The 26,782-nt window shown below is 59.2% G+C and overlaps 1 protein-coding gene across 4 annotated transcripts in view; it reads right to left on the bottom strand.

Moving 5' to 3' along the window:
• The window catches only part of ACVR1B (activin A receptor type 1B), a 38,253-nt gene continuing 11,471 nt past the window's right edge, over positions 1–26,782 (bottom strand). For 3 of the 4 annotated variants that reach the window (XM_070051451.1, XM_070051452.1, XM_070051453.1), the window contains 9 exons: positions 16,059–16,298; positions 15,214–15,462; positions 12,234–12,464; positions 9,176–9,343; positions 8,689–8,845; positions 7,969–8,058; positions 7,207–7,331; positions 3,613–3,743; positions 1–2,658 (listed from right to left, as the gene is read on the bottom strand). In XM_070051451.1, the coding sequence (XP_069907552.1) occupies positions 2,533–2,658; positions 3,613–3,743; positions 7,207–7,331; positions 7,969–8,058; positions 8,689–8,845; positions 9,176–9,343; positions 12,234–12,464; positions 15,214–15,462; positions 16,059–16,298 (1,517 nt within the window). In that variant the 3' untranslated portion in view covers positions 1–2,532. The remainder of the gene's footprint in view (positions 2,659–3,612; positions 3,744–7,206; positions 7,332–7,968; positions 8,059–8,688; positions 8,846–9,175; positions 9,344–12,233; positions 12,465–15,213; positions 15,463–16,058; positions 16,299–26,782) is intronic. The other variant, XM_051845500.2, reaches the window with a different exon arrangement.

Raw genomic sequence — 26,782 nt, 5'->3', positions numbered from 1 at the left:
TCTGTGAATAAAACTTTTAATAATGTACAGCAGAAACTGGACAGGCTCATTCTTATATTAAAACAAAAGATTTCCTATATTACAATTTATTTACATTTGCATACTGAAGAGGTAAAGTGTCTAAGTGGCTATTTTACAGTCCTTTCTAATAAAATGTACAAAAACAAACAGAAGTACCGAGAGTGCCGTTTCAGGGCGGGGGGGAGCCTCGAGGGTGCCCCTACCGAGAACGGGCTTGGACTTGGTCTGTGAACCCCGAATCCGAAGGTGCAGGCGGCCCCCGGGGCCGCGCACCTGGCGCACCAGCGCGGCTTTAGCGTCTCCCCACCTCCGGCCGAGTGTCAAGAACGGTGAGGGCCAGGCGTGGGACTTCCTCAGACCTGCTCAGCCTTCCCCAGCCGTGCAGGACAGAAGTGGCGGACCGGCGGCTCGGGAGTCATGGCGGCTGCGAGTTGGCAGGTTCCCAGAGGCTGGCTGTGTGGCTCGGGGCGGAGCAGTCCGCCACAGAGGGTCTCCCGCACGGAGGAGGGGGGTCGGTGATGGGGGGTGAGCACGTCGCCCCCACCCCAGGTGATGCAACTGGTAATCCAGGGCAGTCAGTCCGTGGCCAGTAAATCGGCCCAAAAAGTTAGGGGAAAGATCTCCTTTAACGCAAGGAAAGCAACACAGGGGGAAATTATAAATAGAACGGCCAGGAGCGTGGGAGGCCGAGGGGAGGCTTTGGCAGAGACTTGCTGGGCTGGAGGCAGGGGCGCGCTGAGGCTGCACACGGCCCCTCCCGGGGGCCAGGGAGGGGCTCAGAGCAGACTGGGGATCTGGGGGTCTCGCTGCAGGCGGGGGCAGAACCCGCTTTTCTTCAGTGGTCTCAACACTGGAGCCGGCGCCACCGCCACCGGAGCGTCAGGAGCAGTAGGGCCAGGCCGTGGCCCTCGAAGTCGCATTCCCGGGCTTCCCCGGGCCGGCCGGGCGGGACACGCATGCTCAGTAACCGCCTGCAGGGGGCGCAGCAGGGCAGAGGCACACAGGGAACCGGACGCAGCAGGGACGCGACCCCTCCCCGCATGAGGAGGCTCCCCCAGGGCTGAGTGGACAGGCTCAGGTTCAAGGACAGACGTTTCCAGTGTGATTGAGCTATGTGCGTTAGATCACAGAATCATCTTTTTTTGTGTGTGATTGTTTTTGTAGGGATTTCTTTAAAAACAAATAGATTGAGAGGTAATCATCACACAGAGATGGTTCTCCTTTTACAAAAACTGAACAATATTTAAAAAAAGTTAAAATCCAGACCCTCCCAATAAAATAAAATAAAATAAAATAAATCAAACCACTCCAGTTAAAAGTTATGGCTTCAAAGTTATTATATACCTAGATACGCTGACCGAGTCACCACCCACAACCGTTTCTAGAGATCATTCAATACTCTACTCTGGTTAAAGAACACGTTCGCCTCGGGCTGCTCCCCGGCCAGGGTCCCTGCAGCAGGTGCAGACCTCAGCCGCCCTCCCCCACTGCCCAGACGGCCCAGGGCAGAGCCCCACGCAGCCCGACACCTCCCGCCCACCCCCACTGGCTCCCCACCCTGAACCCACCACCACCAAAAATGTACACTGCTGATTCCAGAATCTGGGACAGGGCAGATGCGACATTCCGATCGGAGTCCTGCGACCCAGCTTCAAAGCCCCCCCCCCCGGGGGGGCCTGTCCTCGACGCTGAGGGCGGGGCCTGGGGCTGGTCCACGCCCTGATGCCCTGTGCCGCTGCTGAGCGCAGTGCCCAAGACTCCCCTTGCCCATCCTGCTCCCAATTTTGACCCGAAAACCTCTCCTGCCGTGGACAACTGGGCCAGCTTTGGTTCCGGGAGACTGGAATGGAGGAGGGGAGCTGCGTGGATGTGGGGGGCGGGCCTCGGGGGGGAGGGGCCTCCTGGGAAGGGGCCCCGGGGACACCAGATGCTGCGCACTGGGGAACAGAGGCACCGGCACGCAGAGACAGCAGACGGGCACACACCTGACCTGCACGCGCACAGGAAGCTGAAGCAGGTGAGTGCGCACACAGACAGACAGACACACACACACCACGGAGGGCGCACCTCGGCACAGGCGCGCACGGCTGGACAAACAGGCGGCAGCCCCCGGCCCGGCGGCGGTCCCCCTGCCCCTCCCCCCATGTCCGTGCGGGTGAGGCGGGGAGCGCGTGGCTCAGCGCTGCACTCCAAGCTCCTTGGAGCCGCCCTGGGGCACCCCAGCGCTGGCAGCGAGCCCGCTCCTGCGGCCCCTCCTGGCCGCGCGCCAGGGGCACCAGAGTCGGCGGGACCGCCCACTACAAGCAGCGCGCGATCCGCTCTGAGTCTCCACGCCATCAGGAGGTAAATAGAAAAGGTGTCTGTGTCTCAAACCCATCGTGGGAGTCGGCGAGTCTCCCGGGCTCTGTCCCGCGCGCGGGCCAGGCCTCCTGGCCGCGGAGGACTGGGCAGAAACGAGAGGTAGGCCTCCATCGTGCGCTCACCACGGGGCTGCGTGGGGGCGGCAGCAGGCTAGATCTTCACATCCTCCTGCACGCTGAGCTGGGACAGCGTCTTCTTGATGCGCAGGGCGGTGAGGCGCGCCGCACCGTTGGCGTACCAACACTCCCGCATCATCTTGCCCATCACCCGCAGCGCCTGCAAGAGACCCACCGGCCCTCAGCGCTCCCGGCCCACAGCCAGCCCCAGCCGGCGGCAGCTCCTGCGGCCGCAGCAGAACAGACGCGTGCGGCTCTGTTCCCGCCACGGAGCGAACGCGGGGGTTTCCTTCGCCAGTGCACACGTGCCCTCTAGCGGCAGCTCCCTCTAAAAGTCATAGCTACCCATGCGGGGCTGTCTTCTGGAACCCTAAGTTCTCACCGCACGCAAAAGGCACCCGGGTGCCGGGCAGGTGCGTTACCTGGACTGCGGTAATCATTCCCCCACGCTCAAATCTGCGTGCTGGGCACTGCAGTGACAACCCACTTCCGGAAAAAGCTGGTACAAAGTAAAGCTGAGCCACAGACAGCCTGGAGACCCACGTGCACGTGGCCAGGAAACCCTGCCCCGAAGCGACTCGGAGCCCAGAATGCCTGTCTACGTCATAAATGATTTCCAGCAAACGCTGTCCCCTCGCCATTCTGCCTGCCACCTCCCCCACGCTGTCCAGCCGAACCCCAGCTCCCACTCACAGACTGCAGGGTGGCCCCTTCCTCACAGGCAGCCCCCCCGCGCCTCCCTCCTGCTCCAGCCAGCCCTGCAGCTCCAGGCACCACTCGCTGATCTGCGTCCTGGGAGGGCGGTCACCTCTGAAGGCCCGGCAGGCAGCAGCATGGAACCCAGAACCCAAGTGCTTCAGATCTGAACATTTGCAGCTCCAGCTCCGTGCTAAGGAAACTTGGGGAGGGGACCCGGGTGCAGACAGCACTCACTCAGGTCTCACATGCACCTCCAGCACAGCCTGCTGGTGTTGCTACGTCCTACACCCTGACCGCTGCCGGGGGCGCGGCGGCGTGTCAGCCACCACCAAGCTTTGGATTCCAGGGATGCGGCTGGCCGGCTGCTGCACCTGACGCCCTCAGAAAAGCCCCATGGGCAGGGCAGGCTTCCTACCTCGTAGCTCTGCCACCAGTTGGGGACATTGGGACGTAGCTTCTGGTCACAAACAACCTTCCGCATCTCCTCGATGGAGGGGTCGGACGGCACCAAGTCGTAATACGGCAGCTGATACTCCTCGTGGACTCCTGCAGGAGAGAGGAGGTGTGCCTGAGTTCCCAGCGGGAGGAGGAGCTCACTCAAGAATCATGCACATCGGCATGCACATTGGCATCTGTGAACACCAACTTGGGCTCTACGAAGCGGGCTGGCCCTGGCTATGCGACCAGAAACACGGAGTACTGAGAACGGGGCCGGCCCTGTGTCACGGTGCATTAACCGGCACCCCGCGCGGGTACCAGTTTGAGTCCCGGCTGTGCCCTTCTGATCCAGCGCCCTGCTAACGCGCCTGGGAAGGCAGTGGAGGATGGGCCAAGTGCTTGGGCCCTGGACAACAATGTTGGAGACTTGGATGGAGTTCTCGGCACCCATCTTCAGGCTGGCTCAGCCCTGGTCATTGTGGCCATCTGGAGAGTGAACGAGCGGGTGGGAGACCTCTCTCTCTCTCTCCCCCTTCTTCCCTCCCTTCCTCTGCCTCTCTGTAACTCTCCTGTTCAAATAAATAAATAAATCTTAAAAAAAAAAAAAAAAAAGACGCGTGTGTGTGTGTGTTTAAAGACACCTGCATCCCTGCGTCCGACTGCCAGCTCCGGCCCCCAGCTCCAGCTTCCTGCTAATGCAGACCCCGGGAGGCGGCAGGTGATGGCTCAGGTAGCTGGGTTCCTGTCACCCACCTGGGAAGCCTGAAGCGAGTTCCTGGCTCCAGTCCCAGCCCTGGTGGGCTTTTGGGGGAGCGAATCAGAGAATGGAAACTGTCTGCCTCTCAAATAATGAGAAAAAAGAAAAAGACTACCAGATCACCTTAAAAGGCTCCACTTCAAGAACTCCCTGCTGGGAAGAGATGAGAACTCTCAGGCAACAGTAAGACTAATAACTCTGACAGTAACAAATATTTTTAAATCCACCAGTTCACAACGATTCTAAAAAGAGAGACCTGTCAGCATCGCAGGATGCTAGAAATGAACTCATTATTCTGAAAAATAACACAGAATCATGTATTTTTCTTGCTTTCCCTTTTCAAGCTAAAGTCTTGGTAACAAACAAAGAATTAGGGAAAGTTTCACTTCTTCATAAATTTTTTTTAAAAGCTTTATGGGGCCAGCATTGTTGCACAGTGGGTATAAGCACTGCCTACGATGCAGGCATCCCATACGGGTGCTGGTTTGAGTCCTGGCTGCTCCACTTCTGATCCAGCTCCCTGCTAATGCACCTGGTAAAGCAGTAGAAGATGGCTCAAGTGCTGGGGCCCCTGCACCCACGTAGGAGACCAAGAAGAAGCTCTTGGCTGTGGTCTGGCCCAGCCCTGGCCGTTGTGGCCACTTGGGGAGTGAACCAGTAGATGGGAGATTCTCCCTCTCTCTTTGTAACTCTTTCAACAAAATAAAATAAATCTTTAAAAATTATATTTATTTATTTATTTGAAAGGCACAGTTACAGAGAGAAGGAGGGAGAGAAAGCAAGCGAGAGAGATCTTCCATCCACTGATTCACTCTCCAAATGGCTCCAATGACCGGGACTGGGCCAAACCAAAGCCAGGATCTCCCACGTGGGCACAGTGACCCAAGCACTTGGGCCATCTTCCACCGCCTTCCCAGGCACATGAGCAAGGAGCTGAATCAGAAGTGGAGCAGCCAGGACTTGAACTGGTACCCACATAGGATGCTGGCACTGCAGGCACCACGGTGTCGGTCCCTTCTTTTTAAATTTTATTTTTTATTTATAAGGCAGAGTAACAGAAGTGGGGGGAAGAAGGCAAGGGGAAGGGGGGGGGAGGGAGAGAAAGGGAGGGAGGGAGGGAGGGAGAGAGAGAGAGAGAGAGAGAGAGAGAGAGAGGAAGAAAACCGATCTTCCACATGCTGGGTCACTCCCCAAACGCTTCCAACAGTTGGGGCTGGGCCAGGCTGGGGCTGCCGCATGGGCGCAGGGGCTCAAGCATTCGCGTCAGCATCCAGCTGGGTCAGAAGCAGAGCACTGGGACTTGGATCCACACTGATGTTGGATGAGGCAGCCCATGGGGTGGCCTCAACGCCCACACCAAAAGGACCACTGCTAACCCTGGGAACGAAACGCCAGGCTTCCCCAGCATTGTGGCCCGAGAGCCAGCGCGCCAGCACGCAGTGCCTCTGCCGGGGAGGAGAGCCCCAGCCCTGCTTGGCTCCTGTGCTGTCCCCCCACCCTGCCTCTGCGCACGGAATGACGACAAACAAGGGGCGGGCATTTGGCCACTCTTAAGCACTGGCAACCCTCCATGAGAGCCCTGGGGTCTCATACAGGGCCCTGGCTCCTGGCACCCGATTCCTGCCACTCGGGGGGACAGAGCTGATGGCTCAAGCGACTGAGCTCCTGCCTGCCATGGGGGACACCTGGATGGAGTTCCTGGCTCCTGCCTCACCTGTGGGACACCAGGACGGAGCTCCTGGCTCCTGCCTCACCTGTGGGACACCAGGACGGAGCTCCTGGCTCCTGGCATCAGCCCTGGCCTGGCGCAGCCTCGGCTGTTGCAGGCCTCTGGGGAGCGAGCCAGCAGATGGGGAGCTCTGTCTGTGTCTGTGCCTCTGTCTCTCTGACGCTTAACCAAAGCCTCCAGGTCAGCACGACACGAAACACTATTCACCAGGGGGCTCCGCAGAGCAAACACTTCCCTCCCGCAGCTGCCTCCAACAGCCCCGACGCTTGGATGAGTCCCACGTGTGACTCAGGCTCTGGCACCAACCACCCGACAGGGTATAAAAAGAAAGGGGTGGGGCCGGCGTTGTGGCACAGCGGGTTAGGCCACTGCCTGAGATGCCGGTATCCCATGTGAGCACCAGGTTTGAGCCCTCGATGCTCCACCTCCGATCCAGCTCCCTGTTAATGCGCCAGGAAAGCAGCAGCAGATGGCCCTGGTACCTAGGTCCTGCCACCCGTGTGGGAGGCCTAGAGGAAGCTCCTGGCTCCAGCCTGGCCCAGCCCAGGCCATTGTGGCCATCTGGGAAGTGAGCGGCTCTCCGGGTGTCTCTGTCTGTAACTCTTCCTTGTAAATAAATAAATCTTAAAAAAAAAAATAATAATAAAAAAAGATAAGAAATGGGGGCACAGGGCCAGCGCTGTGGTATAGCAGAGGAAGCCTCTGCCAGTGATGCCGGCATCCCCTATGGGCACCAGTTCAGGTCCTGCCGCTGCACTTCCGATCCAGCTCCCTGCTAACATGCCTGGGCAAGCAGCTGAGGATGGCCCAAGTGTCTGGGCCCCTGCACCCACGTGGGAGACCCGGAAGAAGCTCCTGGATTCCCCTGGCCTGGCCCTGACTGTTGCGGCCACCTGGGGGAGTGGACCAGCAGGGGGAAGTTCCCTGTCTCTCCTCTCTCTCTGTCACTCCAACTTTCTAATTAATCAATCGGAGGAAGCAGGAAAGCGAAGGGAAAGAAAGGAGAGAAGAGGGGACGAGGGGGCGGCGCAGGACAGAGGCGCATTCAGGCAGCTCCTGTGGCCAGGGAAGGAACAGAAAGATACCTCCAGAGTTGCACCGTCGGGCAATCTCCCAGTACACCAGCCCGAGGGCATAGATGTCGGCACACTTGAACGAATCAAAGTGCTTCATGTTGATGGTTTCGTCCAGTACTTCCGGGGCCATGTACCTGCGGCAGCCAAGGAGACACGGTCACAACTTCCTCCCCAAAGCAAAGGCTCGGGGCCCCTGCGCACCGGGCGGGCCCTGGGGGCTGGGGCTGGCCCGAGTGCTTCTCGTTACTGCAGCTTCCTTGTTTTGGACTCAGATCTCAGCGCCCCAGCACAGCTCTGCTGGTGCCGCCCTCGTCTCAGGTGTATCTCTGATTTATTTTGGAAGAGCCAGAGAGAATGTTCCACCTGCTGATTCGCTCCCCACATGCTCCCAGCAGCTGGGCTGGGCCAGGCTGGAGCCAGGAGGTCAGCAGCCACTCCAGGTCTCTTCTGGGAGTGGCGGGAGCCGTCGCCACTGCTGCCCGGGGTGCACGCAGCAGGATCCAGGCACCATGATCCGGGGCGATGGCGACCTGACTTGAGCGGTGACTGAACAGCCGCGCCAAGCCCCAGCCGCTGTGTCTCTCTGCTTCTTACACATCGAGATGTTGTTTATCTGGGGCAGGCATCCAGCCTAGCAGTTAAGCTGCCCAGGTCCCACACCAGAGCGCCGGGGCTGGACTTGCAGCTCAGGCTCACGACAGCAGCTTCCTGCTAATGCACACCCTGGGAGTCACCAGCGATGGCTCCAGGAGCCTGGCTCCAGCCACTCACGTGGGAGAGCTGCACTGAATTCCTGGCTCCTGCTTCAGCCTGGTTTGTTTTGTGCACTTGGGAGCTCTGTCTCTGCTTCTCAAGTGAAACCTATGAGCAAAACACAGAACCGGGCCGGCGCTGTGGTGTTAAAGCCCTGGCCTGCAGCGCCGGCATCCCATATGGGCATCAGTTCAAGTCTCGGCTGCTCTACTTCCAATCCAGCCCCCTGCTGTGGCCTGGGAAAGCAGCAGAAGATGGCCCAAGTCCTTGGGCCCCTGCTCCTGCGTGGGAGACCTGGAAGCAGCTCCTGGCTTCAGATCGGCGCAGCCCCGGCAATTGCAGCCACCGGGGGAGTGAAGCAGCAGATGGAAGACCCCTCTCTGCCCCTGCCTCTCAAATAAATATTTAAAAAAAAAAAAGGCAGTCCCAGTTCCACCTCCCAAGTCAGTCTGTACTCAGAGGCCCCTCCTCTTTATGTCACTGTGGATGAGGTGGGAAGCTGGCTCACACCCTCAAGGGCTCCCCAACTTCCACCCGGCCCGGCCCGCCGAGCCCGGCTTCTCAGGGGCCTCTGGCCAGCCGCCCTGTGGAGCACGGCACCTTCCTCCCGCCCCCAGCCCCTGTGCCTACCCCACCTCCAGAGCTGGCTCCACATTCTCCGCTCACTCCCCGCCCTCAGGACCACCGACAGCCCCGTGGCCGGGAAGGGGGAAGGCCGGGGTGCGGGGGACATCCTACCGCTTGGTGCCCACCCTCTGGTTGGGGGCAATGTCGATGGTGTCGGTGACGGCGTCATGGCGCACGGCCAGGCCCAGGTCTGCGATGGCACACATGCCGTTCTTCTTCACCAGGATGTTCTTGGACTTCAAGTCCCGGTGAGCAATCCCCGGCTTCCCTGGCAGGAGAGCAGCGGGCGTGGGTCAGGCGTTACAAGATGGCAACGGCCCTCCTGGGGTGGGACGAGGAGCAGCACGTGACCGCCCCACTGCTATCCTCGCCTCCCTGCATGAATGCGCCTGCTGCCACCACGCACAGGCTGGTGACAGGATCCAGCTTCCATGCTGGCTTCCTACCGTGGCCTGCAGAGTCTGTCGCCCCGCTCAACCAGCCCCGCCTCTGTGACCAGAGCCGACACCACCCACAGAGCTGTTGCGAGGCTAGAGGTCTGTGTCCTCCAGTGCAGCCCCGCCGAGGGGCCAGGGCACGTGGAGGGGGGTGCGCTCACCTTGGGTCCCCACGATCTCCATGTGCAGGTGCGCCAGCCCACTAGCAGCCGACAGGGCCAGCTTGATCATGCCCTCGATGGTCACCGTGTACCGGTTCAGGTAATCGAACAGCGAGCCATGCTCGTGGTAATCGGAAACCAGCCACAGCTGCGTCCACGTGCCGTTATCTGCGGACGACACAGGCCCATGCTGGAGAAGGTGCGAGATGGGAGGGAAGGACCTGTGCCGCGCTGCCACCTCCCCTGCATGCCTCCTGACACCTCCGCGCCCGGTTCGTCTGCCATGGGCACCGGCTGCCGTCTTGAGCAACGACAGGGGACGGCACCCCATCATGGCCGCAGGCCAGCCAGGCTGTGGGATTCTAACAGCACCCCGCTGTCAGCAGTCCAGGAGACAGCAAGCAACACCCCGCAGCCTGACCAGCCTGGCTCCCAGGTGTCCAGGGCTGCACCTGCAGCTGCTCCACAACCCTCGGAGGCCTCTCAGGCTGCCACTGCACCCCACCGCAACGCCTTTCCACAGTCTGGCGCTCCTGCCCAGCGGTGGCTGTGGGCTCCCCGTGAGAGCAGGGCAGGCCCCCCACCCTGCTATACTCCACTGTGCCAGAGCCCAGCGCACTGCTCAGGCTGCCTGGAGATGCCGGCTCCTGTCTCAGATGTGGGCAGTGGGGACAGGCAGGGGGAGGGGACAGGGAAGAGGGCACAGGGTGAAAAGGAAACACCAGGTGCCAGTGATCTAATCAACTTGATGCGTCACAGGTGAGGCTGGAACAGGGACCGAGCACTTCTGAGCCCCGGCTGCCGCAGGCACCAGTACACCACGCTCCAGGTACCACGGGAACAAGACAAGAGCCAAGGGGTCTGACCTTCTGCCTGCTCCGGCCCTTGCGTGGGCTTCCACAGCCAGAGCCCTCCAGGCACAGCTGCCAGAATTAACATAGGAAGCGGCTACAGGGCTTCTCTGATCACAACCAGGGGCCCACCCAGCACAAGTTGAAAGGGAAAGCGGGGCCAGCGCCGCGGCTCACTAGGCTAATCCTCCGCCTAGCGGCGCCGGCACACCGGGTTCTAGTCCCGGTCGGGGCGCCAGATTCTGTCCCGGTTGCCACTCTTCCAGGCCAGTCCTCTGCTGTGGCCAGGGAGTGCAGTGGAGGATGGCCCAGGTGCTTGGTCCCTGCACCCCATGGGAGACCAGGAAAAGCACCTGGCTCAGCGCGGTGCGCCGGCCGCAGCGCGCCGGCCGCGGCGGCCATTGGAGGGTGAACCAACGGCAAAGGAAGACCTTTCTCTCTGTCTCTCTCTCTCACTGTCCACTCTGCCTGTCAAAAAAAAAAAAAAAAAAAGCGGGGGCCAGTGCTGTGACATAGCGGGTAAAGCCGCCGCCTGCAGTGCTGACATCCCATATGGGTGCTGGTTCGAGTCCCGGCTGCTCCATTTCCAATCCAGCTCTTTGCTATAGCCTGGGAAAGCAGTGGAAGATGGCCCAGGTGCTTGGGCCCCTGCACCCATGTGGGAGACCTGGAGGAAGCTCCTGGCTCCTGGCTTCGGATCAGCGCAGCTCTAGCCATTGCAGCCAACTGGGGAGTGAACCAGCGGTTGGAAGACCCCCACCCTTCTCCTGTCTGTAACTACCTCTCGAACAAATAAATAAATCTAAAAAAGAAAGAGGCAAGGCGTCTTCTGATGCTTCATGATCTGTCCCCATCTGAAAGGGAGCGGCTGGCCCACAGGCAGCAAAGCCCACTCCGACGCTCTCCATCGAGGGACATCCGCGGCCATTCGTGCTAGGGACGAGGAAGAGAGACGGGTCCTCGGTACCCCATGCAGGCCGGGTCCCCCCTCCAGAAGCGCGGCTGAAAACACGCACCTGGTCCCTCACGGGCTCCTGCCCTCCACACCCTGGAGCCTGGCTCTCGTGTGTTACAACCTGAGCGGTTGGCAGAGGGCCCGGCCCCCGGCAGTCACTAACTGCTACTAAGCAAGGACTCAGACTCAAGCCACTGCCCGCTATCTTCGGAACAGAGCACAGAGCCCTCCAAAAGGCCCTGTAGAGCTGGCCTCGGCCTGCTGCTCCTACAGTCCGTCGCCGGGCCCCAGCCGTGACAAGTCACCGCTGCACGTGGGCAGTGCCCTGCCGGCCGGCTTTCCCTGCCTGAGCAGCTCTCGCCACCTGGGCACTGCTGCTCACCTCCTGCGCGGGGGGTGGGGTGGGTGTCGGGGGTCTCTGCTAGCCTGCAAGGCCCCCAGACAGGGAGGGCCTAGGCACACACCAAGAAAGGAGAGAGGAGGGGGCGGTAAGGGACCACAGGGCCAGGCCAAAGGATGCCCTGGGGACGCCCTGGGGCCAGGCGGCCAGGCAGGGCTTCCTTCTCCCGTGGCGCCTGCACTACGGAAGTGTCCCGGATGCTGGTGACGCCACAGAACGTGGATCACGTGGCTCTGTGGTTCCCCTTTCTTGGCAGGGGTGAGGACGCAGTTCCTCACTGTGATGACTGTCAGGATAAACCTATCAGGGCCCCAACGTGGGCCACCCCAGGGTGGGGTTTGGGGGCGTGTGAAGGAAGGAAATCGAGGCCACAGGCATGGCGCAGCGCCTGAGCTACCTGTGCCGCCTAAGTCCCTGCTGCCCCACTTCCAATCACCCAAGTGCTTGGCCCCTGCACCCACGCCGGGGACCCAGATGGAGCGCCTGGCCCCTGGCTTCAACCTGGCCTAGTCCTGGCTATTGAATGCAACTGAGGAGCAAGTCGGCGGACAGAAGGCACCCCCCACTCTGTGTCTTTCAAATAAATACACAAGTAAATCTTGGAAAAACGGGGCTAGGGAGAAGCCAGCCGGGCATGGCGGTGGGTCTGGCGGGTCTGGCTAATGGCTGTATGTTGGTGGCAACCACGCGAGTTTCTGGGTCAGCTTTCCACAGACAATACAGCTCCAGGTCTCGGGTGGGCACTGCCCCATGGGGCCGCAGACAACACGGCTCCGGGCCTGGGGTGGGCCCCGCCTCCCCTGCAGATGACACAGCTCCGGGCCTGGGGTGGGCCCCGCCTCCCCGCCTCACCTTTGTTGTCGGCGGCGATGAAGCCCAGGATGTTCTCGTGGCGTAGCATGACCGTCTGGTAGATCTCAGCCTCCCGGAACCAGGAGCGCTCTTCGCGGGAAGAGAAGATTTTCACAGCCACGTCGCCGCCCCGCCAGCGGCCGCGCCACACCTCCCCAAAGCGGCCTTTGCCGATAATCTCCTGTAAAACAATGGTTCGGGCCACTGTGCGCTGGACAAATAGGGGCAGCCCTGTGGACCAGAGAAGGGAGAGAAACGAGGCGTTACACACGGGCCGCTCCGCTCCACGGGGAGGGCGGGGCGGGGGCGGAGGATGGCCGGGCCGGGCGGGCTGGGAGCCACCTCAGCGGCCACCAGAGGGCGGTGCGGTGCGGCCCACGGGCGCTGGAGCTCCAGCTCTGCCCTGGGTGGGGGCGACGTCCGTGCCCACAGTTAATTTTATTCTCTCTATACGACTCATCATGGTGACTCTGGGTCTCCTCAGCTGTCCAGTCCCCCTTAACATCACGGCTGCCGTGACTCCTCCACTTCCTCCCCCACATAGACGGTAGTGACCCGGGTCTGTGGGTGTACACTGCCATCTACTGCAGGCTTGCCAAGCCCGAGGCTCGTTTCCCATGTGTGAGCCAGACATCGTGACCCCACGTAACAGATGTGAACACTAAGGCTGAAAGGGGAAAGTTACGGCACGCATCCAAGTTCACACAGGGGTTCAAATCCAGGTCTCTGACTCTCGTAGCCTACGCTTACACACACACACACACACACACACACACATACAGTTATTTATTTGAAAGGCAGAGTGACAGAGAGGGAGAAACAGCAAGAGAGGTAGAGATCTTGCACCTGTTGATTCACTCTGCAAATGGCCACAGGGGCAAGGCGAGGCCAGGCTGAAGCCAGGAACTTCATCTGGGTCGCCCATGTGGGTGCAGGGGCCTACTAAGTACTCAGGCCATCTTTCCCTGCTTTCCCAGGCACAACAGCACAGAGTTGGATCTGGATCAGAGGACTTGAACCAGCGACCATGTGGAATGCCAGCATTGCAGGCGGTGGCTTAACCCACTGTGCCACAATACTCCTAGTCTATGCTTTTTAAAAATACGTTTATTTATTCCTTCTTATTAGTTTGAAAGGCAGTGCAATAGAGAAAGAGACAGGCTCTTCTTCTACCTGCTGGCTCACTCCCTAAATGCCTGCAACAGCTGGGGCTGGGATGGCCAGAAGCCAGGAGCCAGACAGTCCATCCGGGTCTCCCACATGGACAGCAGGGACTCAGCACTTGAGCCGTCATCCGCTGCCTTCCCAGGCACAAGAGCAGAAAGGTGAATTGGAGGCCAAGGTGGAGGCAGGTGCTCGGATACAAGACGCGGGTGTCCCAAGTGGCAGTTTAACCCATGGTGCCACCACCTGTGCCCTGTCCAAAGCTCTCAACCAGGCAGAAGAGAGGCACCGACATCCCTCACGCCAAGCCCTTCCTCTCCCCATGCCCTGCGTCCATCCCACTGGGGCCCTCTCCTCAAGGACTTCCCACTGGGCTCTAGCCCCAAAGCCACGCCTCCTCCTGGGCCACACGTCTGCACACAGCCCTGCTCCAGCCGCTCCCAGAGTTTCTTCTACAGAAAACCAGCTTCCCTCTCCCACACGAAAACCTTTCAGCCGATGCCTCTGCTGTGTACCTGGTCCCCGGCCCCAGGCGCCAGCACCTGTGTCTCCTCCCCCAGGCTCACTCAGGGTGCCTTCCGTGACCTGCTCTGTCCCCTGCCTCTCACAAATGTCACCTCGTTCTTCCAGACCCTCACATGCACACTCTGCAAGACACCCCGGACATCCCGCCTCTCGTACCCGGCCCTGGGCGGCCCCCTCCAGCCCGGGGTGGCCGTGTATCGCCAGAGGGTGCTGAGTGCACAGCTGTTAGAAGGAACGGGCAGCCTGGACTTGCTGCACGGAAAACCACGCAGCACGGCGTGAGCTCTGTCCGATCCGAACGGTGAAGGGACTCATCCACCCAGGGAGCCGCAGTCACCGGCCATCTGCCTGCACACAACTGAGCAGGCCCAGGGCCTCCCCTAGCCGCGGCCATTCCAGTCACAGTCAGCCAGGCGGCTCTAGCCACTGTCCCACCTTCCAGCAAGGAAGCAGCCGTGCATTTTCTCGACTTCTAAAAATATGCAGCTTTTTAAATACATCCATCATCTCGGAGCTCTCTGCTGCAGGGCTTAATAAAGGAAAAGCCATGGACACTCAGGAGCCGGCGCGGCTCACAGCACAGCTGCGTGCAGGGAGGAGCGGCGGCCACGCCTGTGACGGTGGCACTCCTTTCAGAGCAGCAGCCTCGTGCCAGGGCCAGGGCGCCAGGGCGAGGACACAGTTAGACCCTGCCGGCTTCACCACGATCCCTGGGGGCGCCCACATTACTAAGACCACGGCTTCATCCCCCTCAGCGCCCCTTTGCTATGCCATTCCCACCCAACTGAAGGCGCACACACACACACACACACCCCTGAATAGCTTCGGCTCCCCAGCCCTCAGTGCTGGCCTGGTGCCCAGGTCTGGCACTGGGTTCAGTCCCCTCACCTGAGAAAGACTGGGCGGACACGGCCAGGCGGTGCACCACAGGGCTGGCGCCAGGCTGCACGCCCTGGCCCGCCCCTCCCCCAGCCCCTGGGTCAATGATTCACAGAGCCCGGCCCGCGAGCCTGGCTCGGTGTCCTGAGTCCCCTTACGGGAGGCTCAGAGATCAATGATCAGCTGTCACCACGTCACAGGCACCCAGAGGGGCCCTGCGGGAGCACCCCGCGGCCTCGGAGCGGGGCGGGGCTCCTGCAAGGGAGCGGCTGCCCTTGACCGTGGCTTCCCAGGCAACGAGAGGCTTTCTGTGAACTGAGCTATGAAGCCGGATGGATGAGAGAGGGCTGGCAGAAACCAGGGCAGGGCCCCTCCTGCCCTGATGCCCGGGGACGCCTGGAGACCGCGGTACCTGAGCCGGAGCCCGAGGTGGAGAGATCGTAGACGAGGTCCTGCAGCGTCTTGTCCTTGGACAGGCACATCTCGCAGGAGGGGTCCTCCATGTCCAGTCTCTGGCGGTTGTGGTAGACACGCTGATGGTAGTTAATGACGAGGAAGACGATGATGATGATGAGAAAGAGCAGGAACACGGGGCCGGCGATGATGCCCACCAGCTCCACGGGGCCCCACATGGACGGGTGCTCGGGCTCCTTGAGGTGGCCTGGGCCAAGCGAGAGGGGTGGAGGAGAGAGCCAACAGTGAAACAGGAAGGGGCAGGACAGGGAGCCCTGTGGTCTTGGGGTTCCCAGCTCTCCGGCCTCTCTGGTCTCACTGGGCTGCTCTGCCCGCCCGTGTGCCCCAGATGCCCCAGACTTCTTGTGCAAAGGCACCCCTTTCACCAGGCGCCCCATGGCCCACCGCGTGTCCTCACGGTGCATCGCTGCTCCTGCTCCCAGGCCAGCCTCCCCCAACCTTACGACGGCGCTCAGGGCTCTCTCCAGTGGCATCCTCGCAGAGGGGTGGGGCTGGCGTCCCCCACCTCCATCACTGCCACCCACCACATCTGACACCCCCTGCCCAAACCAGGCCCCTCTGCCTGCCTCTGGGGCCACTTCCTTCCTCACCCGTCCCACGTCCTCCCGTGGACACCCCTGCCCTGGCTCTTCCACTCGTCACCAGGGCCCATGGCTGCTGTTACAGCCCGAAATGTAGCTGGCACCCGAGTGGCACCAACTTTGCCCTCTTTCTCATCTACATGTCAGACTTCCCCCTTGTCCCCAAGGGGTACACCGAGCCGGCCACAGGCCGCGGACTCACCACTGGGCACCCGCAGGTCGATCTTGTTGCAGAAGTCCGTGTAGCAGCAGTGGGTGTTGCGCAGGTCCTCCGAGCTCAGGCAGTAGAACGGCTTCCCGGCGGGCACCAGCTCCACCTTGGGGATGCAGGTGCGCACATGGTGCTCAATCCCGTCCAGGTTGAAAATGGACACCATGCAGGCCCCATCCGTCTCACATGTGTCGTTGGTCTGCAGGCAGCTGGTGCACGCACACAGCAAGGCTGCGGGAGACGGGGGTGGGGGGGATAGGGGGCACAGCAACAGTGACGGTGAGGTCTCGTCCAGCTCCTTTTGCAAGTCCCTAGCACATGTGAGAACCCGACAAGGAGCTTCCATGAGAGACGGGCCAGAAACGCAACTGCAAGCAGGACGCCCCTTCCGCCCGCTCATGCCCAAGGCTTCCCTGCCGGGGCTGGGTCCCAGGCCCGCGAGAGATTCCCTCCCCTAGACGCCCGCGGAGGACGCATCGGCCTCTACAGGAACAGGACACCTCCAACACACACACTCCATGGGAAACTCCATGGGCTCCAGAGCTGGCCCACGCGCATTCCCACGTTCTCTCCTGCCTTTGAGAGGCTCCCCGTGGCCACTCCTCCCTTCAGTCCATGGCAGGTGCTCCAAAGGGAAGAACTGTGACAGTGACCTCAGGGAGTCACTGAGGACCGGCGGGGCGGGCGTGAGCGCACCAGCAGTGTCCCAGAAGGCGTGGCTGGCACCATAACTAACACACGTGTGCACAAGCACTCCACCGCTCCTCTCACGCATGCAGTGTGCAGTTTCACCTTGGGCCCGCTGGGCCTGCCTGGGTATGCATCATCCCTAAGTGTGTGCCACTGACAGGAAATGACTGTAAATTAATTCGGCGCCTCTGAAGCCAGTTCAGCAGCCCCGGGCCGCAGGCCTTTATTTATCTGACTAACAAGAATAGCCCAGACGGCAGCAGTTGCTTCTCCCTGGCGCTGTCTCCCATGAGCCTAACCTAGCCCTGACCTCCTGGGAGGGGCAGGAATGTCGCGCTGGCCACTAGAATACCGAGGCTGGGGCAGCCAGGGGATGGAGGCGGGAGGGCCACCGGCCCCGGCTGCCGCGTGGGCAGAGCTCTCTGGACGCCAGCGAGGCTGCGTTCACAGCCGGCTCCGAGAGGGATCGGTCCCACCCAGGTGTGGCCTGCAAATGGTCAGCTCCCGCACAGCCCTTGCCCGGTGTCTCAGGCCTTTTCCCTCAGGCTTTCTATCAGTTGAAGAATCCCTGGCTCTTCCCACCCACGGAGACACGGGGGCAGCCCCACGCAGCGCCTCGGGAGGACCTGCTGTGGCCCCCGCGTCGGCTCAGATCTTCTCTTCTGGGGGAAGATTCTAGAGCGTGCAGCTACCTGCTTGGAGGGTCTGGGCAGGTGCTCATTAGAGCAGGGTCCAAGCCTTAAAGGGAGTTTAAAGCAAATTCCTCCCGAGCTCCGATCCCAGCGCTTCGGGAGGCAGCCAGCCCCGGGGAGCCCGCACACCACTGCTGCATACGCCGTGGCTCGCCGCTTCGCCTCCCCCTCTCACCGGCCCCAGTGGACATCTGGCTCGCAGCACCCGTGCTGGGATGCCCCCCCGCCAGGCAGCCCGCTACCACCTCGTGGCATCAGGGCACAGGGGGTCCCCTCTTAGCACGCATGTGGGGCGCCGGCTTTATCTGCAGAAGGGAGAGAGGAACAACTTCAGGAGGGGCTGTCCTGAGCACGGGCAGGCACACAGGGCCACACGCCTGGCGGCCCCCTTAGAAGGCGCGCTCCCCGCCATCCGTGAGCCGGGCGGCACGGCTGGAGCCCCCCGGGGCCCAGAGGCGGCTTCTGCTCGTGCTGGTTCACAGCCCCATTCGCAGTGATTCATTCCGGAGAACGAACACGCCCACACGTGGCTCATTATTTTTGGGAAGTACTTAAACAATCTTGGTGTAAGACAGGAAAGGAGCAAAGTGGTGAAATCCATGCTAGACGGGACGCGGAACCAACCGGGGGCTGGGCCCTGTGGGTTTGTGATAAGGACTGAGCTGGGCGCGCGGGGGGGCTATGCGCGTCTGTGCGTGTAGGGCTGCCCCCACGGGAGCAGGACAGGTCCCAAAGACCCCACGCCCAGCACCGGCTCCACGTTACTCACTCACTCGACCTGGAGCTGCTGATTAACCTGGCGCCGGAGCCTGTGGGAACGCTGCTCAGCCCACCAAGCGCAGAGGCTAATCACTGGTTCTCAGCCCAGCCAAGACTCCCGCGCCGTGGAACATTTCAAAGAGTGCTTAAGAAATAGTGGGTGCTCAAGAAACGTCAGCACCTCCTCCTGAAGTGGAGAAAAGATGAAGAAACCAGCCGAGGGCAGCGCGCACTTAGCCAGCACGGCCCCAGCTCTGCCGGCGGGCGGGCAAGCCCCTGAGCTCTCTTGCCCGATTGCCAAAAGGAGGGACCCAAGCAGATGCCCGTTCACGTCCCTTCCAGCTGAAGCCTGAATCGTGTTCTGTTTACACATTCACACTGTCCGAATGTAACACCCCCAACTCCGGGCTGAGTCTCTCCGCAGCGTCTTGCACACACAGCCCTTCTGCCTGGTCTTCCGTTCATACTCCTTTTTCACAGAAACAAGAGAAGCGACCGTGAGACTACAAACACATCTGAGTTTACTCAAGTGCCACATCCTCCATCAGCAACCTAAATTCAGCTCTCTTCCAGGGGCTCCATCGGGACCAACGGGGCGAGGCCCTTGTGATCCGTGGCACGGTGACTCATGAGGTTACAAAGGCCACACGCGTGTACAGAAACACGCCTGACACTCGCCTTATCCCATGACCCAGGAGGCACGTGACACAGAAGTCACACAGGGACAAAACCTCTCTACACGTAAGTTAGAGAGCAGCCGCAACAAAAGCCCCATTGAAGCACTCCTGCTGTGCGCGTGTTCCTCAGGCAAACCTGCAGCCGCCAGCGCCCCGGCAGGGCCCGGCCACGGCTGCCAGGTATGATCACTATGATCAGCAGCTGGCTGCGGCCCCGGCGACCTGCAGAGCTGCCTCCTGAGAAGTCTGACAAGTCCCAGCCCGGGCAGGCCCCACCTGGCTGCCCGGTGGGTAGGCCCTGAAGGCGCCGGGCACAGCGCCAGGGAACAGGTATGCAAGTGCAGTGTGGCGGGCCCAGTGCTGCAGCGCAGCAGGTTAAAGCCATCAACCTGTGCCACCGGCATCCCGTATAGGCGCCGGTTCGAGTCCTGGCTGCTCCACTTCCAATCCAGCTCTCTGCTATGGCCTGGAAAAAGCAGTAGAAGATGGCCCAAGTCCTTGGGCCCCTGCACCCACGTGGGAGACCCAGAAGGAGCTCCTGACTCCTGGCTTTAGCCTGGCTCAGCACTGGCCGTTGTGGCCATCTGGGGAGTGAACCAGCGGATGGAAGATCTCTATCCCTTCCCTGTAACTCTGCCTTTCAAATAAATAAATCTTTAAAAAAAAAAAGCCAGTGGCACACCGCACACCACCCATGTCTGCCCCAGCAGGTAAAGGTTGCCAGTGAAGCTGCTGTGTTCTTAAAGCCGCACAAACAACAGTTTCCGGCTTCTACGGATGGGTGACTGCCGGGGCTGGCACATTTCACACACGGCGCTCACCGGGTTCTAGATGGCACAGAGAAGCCTCACCCTTCACGGTTTTAGGACCGGATCACAAACTGCCTGCCGGCCCTCTCCACCCAGTGCCAGCAGCCGTCAGCCACCCTCACAACCAGGCCTATTTTAAATATTCCTCCGTGCACTGTGTCCAAAGTTAGGACAAAGACCACAAATCTAATGTCGGGATCAGAAACACCAGTTTTATATTTGGGGATGATGTTTCTGGTTTTGTTTCCTGTAAGTTTGGAACCGCTGTGCCAGCTACCCCGTGTTACCCAGACTACTTCTCACAGTCACCGCCTCCCGGGAGCCAAGGCAGGCGAGGCTGTCCCACTCTGCGGATGCAGGAGCCTCAGGGGAGTCTTGGGGCCCCCTGATGCTCCCTGGACCACACCCCATGCGGCTTCTGCCATGTCCTTCCTGTGGGTCCTGCCCAGCCGCACTGAAGACCCTCACGAAGGGACTTGCTCTCCCGCACGGCAGATCCACATCCAGCTTCCGGACCCAACTCTAACCAAGCCTCACCGAGGCGCCTGGAGCTCCGGGGCCCTGGTGTGTCCCAGCCTGAGACAACGGGTCCACTGGAAACTCTGGACTTCATTTTTGCCCCGCCACCTGTACTGCAGCTGTGGCACTTTATCCCTGCCTTATTTTTAAGACAGTTCTTGGGGTCAGCGTCGAGCCTCTGCCTATGATGCCCACATCCCATCTGGGTGCCGATTCGGGTCTCGGAATGCTCCACTTCTGATCCTGCTCCCTGCTAATGTTCCCGGAACAGCAGTGGAAGACGGCCCAAGTACTTGGGCCCCTGCCACCCATGCAGGAGATCTAAATGGAGTTCTGGGCTCCTGGCTTCAACCTGGCCCAGTCCCTGTTGTTGTAGCCCTTCGGGGAGTTAGCCAGAGGAATGAAGATCTCTCTTTGCCTCTCCCTCTAACTCTGCCTTTCAAATAAATAATTTTTTTAAAGTTTATTACACCAGTGTTAGTTCCTGTCATTTCTTTTCATTTTATTTGAAAGGCACAGAGACAGAAAGAAAGATAGCCACAGAGATCTTAGACCTACTGGTTCACTCCCCAAATGCTCAGAACAGCTGGGGTTGGAGCTGCCTGGAGCCTGGAGCCTGGAACTCAATCCAGGTCTTCCACATGGGTGTCAGGCATCCAAGTCCTTTGGCCCATACCTGCTGCCTCCCAGTAAAATGGAATTGGGTGCGGCACCAGTGCTCTGGGATGGTATGCGGGCACCTGCCTTCCCCTTCTTATGATCCTCCCATGACAGTAAAACAACTGTGCTGGGGCAGTGAGCCTGATGGTGCCAATACCCAGATCCCACGCTGCAGTACCGGGGTCCCCTTCCTGACCCCAGCTTCCTGCCAATGCAGACCCTGCAAGGCAGCAGGTAATAGCTTATGTGATGGGTTTCTGGCACCCATATGGGAGATGTGGGCAGAGTTCCTAGCTTCAGCCCCACCTGTTAAGGCGCTGAACCAGCAGATGGAAGCTCCTGCTCTCTCATTCTCTCTCTCTGCCTCTAAAACAAAAAAAAATTAAATTCAAGGTTAAAAACACCACCACGGCCAGCGCCGCGACTCAATAGGCTAATCCTCCACCTGCGGTGCCGGCACACCAGGTTCTAGTCCCGGTTGGGGTGCCGGATTCTGTCCCGGTTGCCCCTCTTCCAGGCCAGCTCTCTGCTGTGGCCAGGGAGTGCAGTGGAAGATGGCCCAAGTCCTTGGGCCCTGCACCCTATGGGAGAGCAGGAGAAGCACCTGGCTCCTGCCTTCGGATCAGTGCAGTGCGCCGGCCACGGCGGCCATTGGAGGGTGAACCAACGGCAAAGGAAGACCTTTCTCTCTCTCTGTCCACTCTGCCTGTCAAAACAAAACAAAACAAAAACAAAAAACACGCCACCACTTTGTAGGTGGCTGAAAGTCCCGATCAAGTCTCTCTCGGGTCATACACCGATCCACCTCCTGACAAATTCTCAATTCTTAGTCTCCCTGGGCCTTAGGGAAACCGCCTCCCCTGGAGTGGGTGACGCTCTTGGGCTCTGCAGCCCCGGCTTTTATTATAGATCCTACCAGCCCGGCAACAATGCCTGCTGGGGAATCTCTCTGCAGTCAGAAGGCACGGTCCAGCCTCACCCATTCACCCACCCACCCCCCCGACCCCCAGCACCTGCGGGGCTGGCTCCAACTAGAACTACGTGAAACATGTGCTCCTCAAATGACCATTGAAGAGGACAATCAGAAAGGCCTTCAAGATGAGAGGGGAAAGAACACCATGCGTTCCTGTGCTCACGTAACAATTCAGCCCCACAACTCTGTGGCCCCAAACCCCCGTTCACTCTGCAAACGGCTCATGAGGACCATGAGTGTGGGCAGAGCAGGCCTGGCTCATTTCCACTCTGCAGTGACTGGGGCTGGGGTCTGGCGGGGGCTCCGCCACTCTGCTTCCACTGTCTGTGGTCCCTCCCTGAGGTTCCTCTGGTCCCTTGGGGCTTAACCGCTGGCTTCCCTGGAGCAAGGCCCTGAATGGAGCCAATGTCCTTTGGAAACGTCACAGCCGCCATGGCTCCATGGGTGCAGGCAGTCAAGCCTCCACCCAGACTCAAGGGGAGCAGAGGCAGAGACAGAGACCCCTGAGGCTGAAGGAGTGCCAAGGCTGCCTGGTGAGACCACACAGGACAGGAGATACAGCTGCAGCCATTCAGGAACCACCGTTTGCACAAAGACCCACTTCATTCGGGTCAAACATCCGTGCCTTCTGTCCGTACTTAAACTCAGGGTAAAGCAGCCTTTGTTGCAAGTCACCTGGGAACACAAGATGAGCTTTAGACCGTCAGCCACGTCGAGAGGGAGCTGACACCTGCAGCGTGGTCACTTCGGACAAGTCTGGGGCTCTGCGCTCCCACAGCAGGCTGCTCAAAACTGGACAGTGGAGCCGGCGCTGCGGCTCACTAGGCTAATCCTCCGCCTAGCGGCGCCGGCACACCGGGTTCTAGTCCCGGTTGGGGCGCCGGATTCTGTCCCGGTTGCCCCTCTTCCAGGCCAGCTCTCTGCTGTGGCCAGGGAGTGCAGTGGAGGATGGCCCAGGTGCTTGGGCCCTGCACCCCATGGGAGACCAGGAAAAGCACCTGGCTCCTGGCTCCTGCCATCGGATCAGTGCGGTGCGCCGGCCGCAGCGCGCCGGCCGCGGTGGCCATTGGAGGGTGAACCAACGGCAAAGGAAGACCTTTCTCTCTGTCTCTCTCTCTCACTGTCCACTCTGCCTGTCAAAAAATAAAAAAAAAAAAAAAAAAAAAAAAAAAAAAAAAAACTGGACAGTGGAACCCTATGGGCTCCCCCGCCATCTCCTCCGTCACCGAGAGCACCTTCCGGAGGGCATAACTCCACCATGACTCACGGCCTGGGCGCCAAGGTCAGCCAGCCCCAGTCTGCTCCATCACCTGCTGACTGAGCCACACCGGGCCGCTTGGTTAAGCTCCAGGGCCTCGGCTGCCTGGCTAGATACCGGGGATAAAAAAAGAATCTGCTTCGTGGGGCGGCCCTGAGGAGCAAGACAAGATCTTACATCAAGCTTAGCAGAGCGCCCGCCCGTGGCAGCGTCACCCGCCGCGACTGCCCATCAGGGTTCCGCCCACCTGTAATGTCTGGAGGCCCTTCAGGCTTAGCTACGATGCTGGGATCTTCTGCAAGTTCTACTGTAAACTGCCAAGGTGCCCACGATACCCTTACACCCGGAAGTACTGACAAAGAGCCTTAGCATCCCCAGACAGCCAGCGTTCAAACGTCTTCCTACTGTCTCAAAAACGTTTCACAGTTGTTCCAATCTGGATCCAAATGGAGTCCTTTCACGGCACTTGGCTAGGAAGGCTCCTGCACCCCTCTCAACCCACGGGCTTCCCGCTCACTCTGTTCTTTTCCTTGTAAACCACCTGCTGAGGAATCAAGGCTGACGGGCAATGGTTTCTCACATCCTGATTTTTTGCTCACGGAGTTCCCATAGTATCATCTGATACGTTCCTCTTTCCTGGGTACTTTTATAAAATATATATATATATATATATTTTTTTTTATTTTTGACAGGCAGAGTGGACAGTGAGAGAGAGAGACAGAGAGAAAGGTCTTCCTTTGCCGTTGGTTCACCCTCCAATGGCCGCCGCGGCCGGCGCGCTGCGGCCGGCGCACCGCGCTGATCCGATGGCAGGAGCCAGGAGCCAGGTGCTTTTCCTGGTCTCCCATGGGGTGCAGGGCCCAAGCACCTGGGCCATCCTCCACTGCACTCCCTGGCCACAGCAGAGGGCTGGCCTGGAAGAAGGGCAACCGGGACAGAATCCGGCGCCCCGACCGGGACTAGAACCCGGTGTGCCGGCGCCGCTAGGCGGAGGATTAGCCTAGTGAGCCGCGGCGCCGGCCTAAAAAATATATTTTAAAAGATTTACTTATTTGTTTGAAAGGCAGAGTGACAGAGAGGCAGAGGCAGAGAGAGAGAGAGAGACTCAGAGTTTCCATCCACTGGTTCACTTCCCAGATGGCTGCAATGGCCGGGGTTGGGCTGGGCCAAAGCCAGGAGCTTCACCCAGGTCTCCCATGTGGGTGCAGGGGCCCAAGAACTCAGGCCACCTTCCACTGCCTTCCCAGGCCATTAGCAGGGAGCTGAATTCAAAGTGGAACAGTTGGGACATCAACAGGCACCCATTCATGATGCTAGCAACACAGGCGGCCACTTAGCCTGCTCCGCCACAACACTGACCCCATCTTGACAGACTGCGGGTTAGAGCTACAGGTTCCATCTCACGCAGGCTCACATCTGTGGCTGGAATGTCACAGTGAACAGTCCTTCCCTCACAGGACACACAATTTCCAGTGGTCTCCTGCGATGCTGTCTCTGCGGCCACGGCTGCCACTGTTCCTGGAAAGAGCGCCCCTCTTCTGCAGCCCCAGGCCCTGTGTCGCTCCCCTCCTCTAGCCCCAGCCCCACTGGGCACACAGCCCGCGCCATCCCCTCCACGCGGACTGACTTCTGTGCCACGCGGACTGATTTCTGTGCGAGGGTTCCTTCAGTGCCCAAGACGGAACTCAGCCTCCGCTCTCCGGATCCTCAGTCTACCATCAGTCGTGTCTCGGCTGACTCTGTGGCTGCTCCCATCTCACTGCCCAGCTACGCTGTGGCCTTGTGTTGGTCCAGCTCAGCTCCTGCCCCGCGCACTTTACTGCACAGCCTGCGGTCTCGCCTCTCCAACCTGCCTTCCGCCTGCCTGTGCGTCCCCTGCGGCGCGGGGACGGACTCAGTCACATCCAGGTGTTCACTTGCTCCTGGCTTCCCAACTCTGCTACTTCCCTGCTACCTGGTAGGGAGGGCTCCTCCCTACAAAGGTTATTAATGCCCTTACGAAGACAGTATGCCTGGTTTTGGTTTATACAATGACGCTTTACTAGGTTTTTTTTGTTTGTTTTTTTTTTCTTTATTACTGTTTTTTTCCTTTGTGCACAAAAGTAATCCACATTTCCTTGTTAAAAAATTTCAAACCCCACAGAATGCACGATTGGAGGCTGAGCCCCCAGTACCTCGTCCGAGGCCTGATGCACACTCCCCAGCAGTTTCTTAGGTGTACTAAGATTAGAAGATTCTTTAAAAAATTTTAAAGGTAGAGTGGACAGTGAGAGAGAGACAGAGAGAGAGGTCTTCCTTTACCTTGGTTCACCCTCCGACCAGCGCACCGCGCTGATCCGAAGTCAGGAGCCAGGTACTTCCTCCTGGTCTCCCATGCGGGTGCAGGGCCCAAGCACTTGGGCCATCCTCCACTGCCCTCCCTGGTCACAGCAGAGAGCTGGACTGTAAGGAGCAGCCGGGACAGAATCGGGCGCCCCAACTGGGACTAGAACCCGGTGTGCTGGCGCTGCAGGTGGAGGATTAGCCTATTGAGCCACGGCGCTGACCAAGATTCTTTAAAAAAATTTTTGCAAATTGGGTGATACAGAAAAATGAGAACCCAACTGCTGTACCAACATGGATTAAATAATGATATCAGGGGCTGGCACTGTGGAGCAGCAGGTTAATGCCCTGGCCTGAGGCACCGGCATCCCATATGGGCACCAGTTCGAGGCCCAGCTGTTCCACTTCCAATCCAGCTCTCTGCTATGGCCTGGGAAAGCAGTGAAAGATGGCCGAAGTCCTTGGGCCCCTGAACCCGCGTGGGAGACCCAGAGGAGGCTACTGGCTCTTGTCTCCGGATCGGCGCAGCTCTGGCCATTGTGGCCATCTGGGGAGTGACTCAGCGGATGGAAGACCGACCTCTCTGCTTCTCCTCTCTCTATGTAACTCTGACTTTCAAATAAATAAACAAATCTTTTAAAAAATGATATCAAATATAAATAATGTCTAAAATACATAAGATCCAATGCAATCCCTATGAAAATTTTAGTGCTTTTTTTTTCTAATTTTTTTTTTCAGTAACAAACAAAAATGGTCTTAAATTTCACAAATGACACTACACAGATAAAACCATCTTGGGGAAAAAAAAAAAAAAAGAGCAAAGGTGGAGGACTCACACTTCCCAATTTCAAACTCACCAGAAAGCTCCAGTTATCAAGCAGTGCGACCCAGCATAAGTGCGGAGAGCCCAGATGGAGACCCATGCACTGAGGGCCACCTGATGTAGCAAGCATGCCAGGCTCCTCCTCGGCACGTAACAGAAAGACGCCAGACCTTGCTTTCTGCCCCGCCCAAAAGTTAATTCAAAGTAGATGAAAGCCCTGAGTATACCAGCCAACTCAGACAGTGTAAACCTCCAAAACTCTTAGAAACACAGGTGAACGAACATGTGCGGCCTTGAATGCTCTCGCAGATGTAACACCAAAAGCACAAGCAACAAACGACAAACAAATCAGACTTCATGAAAATTAAAAACTTGTGTTCCAAAGGATAGTATCAAGAGAGTAAAAGATAACCCACAAGAATGTGAGAAAATATTTGTAAATCATATACCTGATGGCCGGCGCCACGGCTCACTAGGCTAATCCTCCGCCTAGTGGCGCCGGCACACCGGGTTCTAGTCCCGGTTGGGGCGCC

This window comes from Oryctolagus cuniculus, chromosome 11 (genome assembly GCF_964237555.1).
Source record: "Oryctolagus cuniculus chromosome 11, mOryCun1.1, whole genome shotgun sequence".
Taxonomy (NCBI): domain Eukaryota; kingdom Metazoa; phylum Chordata; class Mammalia; order Lagomorpha; family Leporidae; genus Oryctolagus; species Oryctolagus cuniculus.
This window is presented reverse-complemented; position numbering and strand designations above follow the sequence as displayed.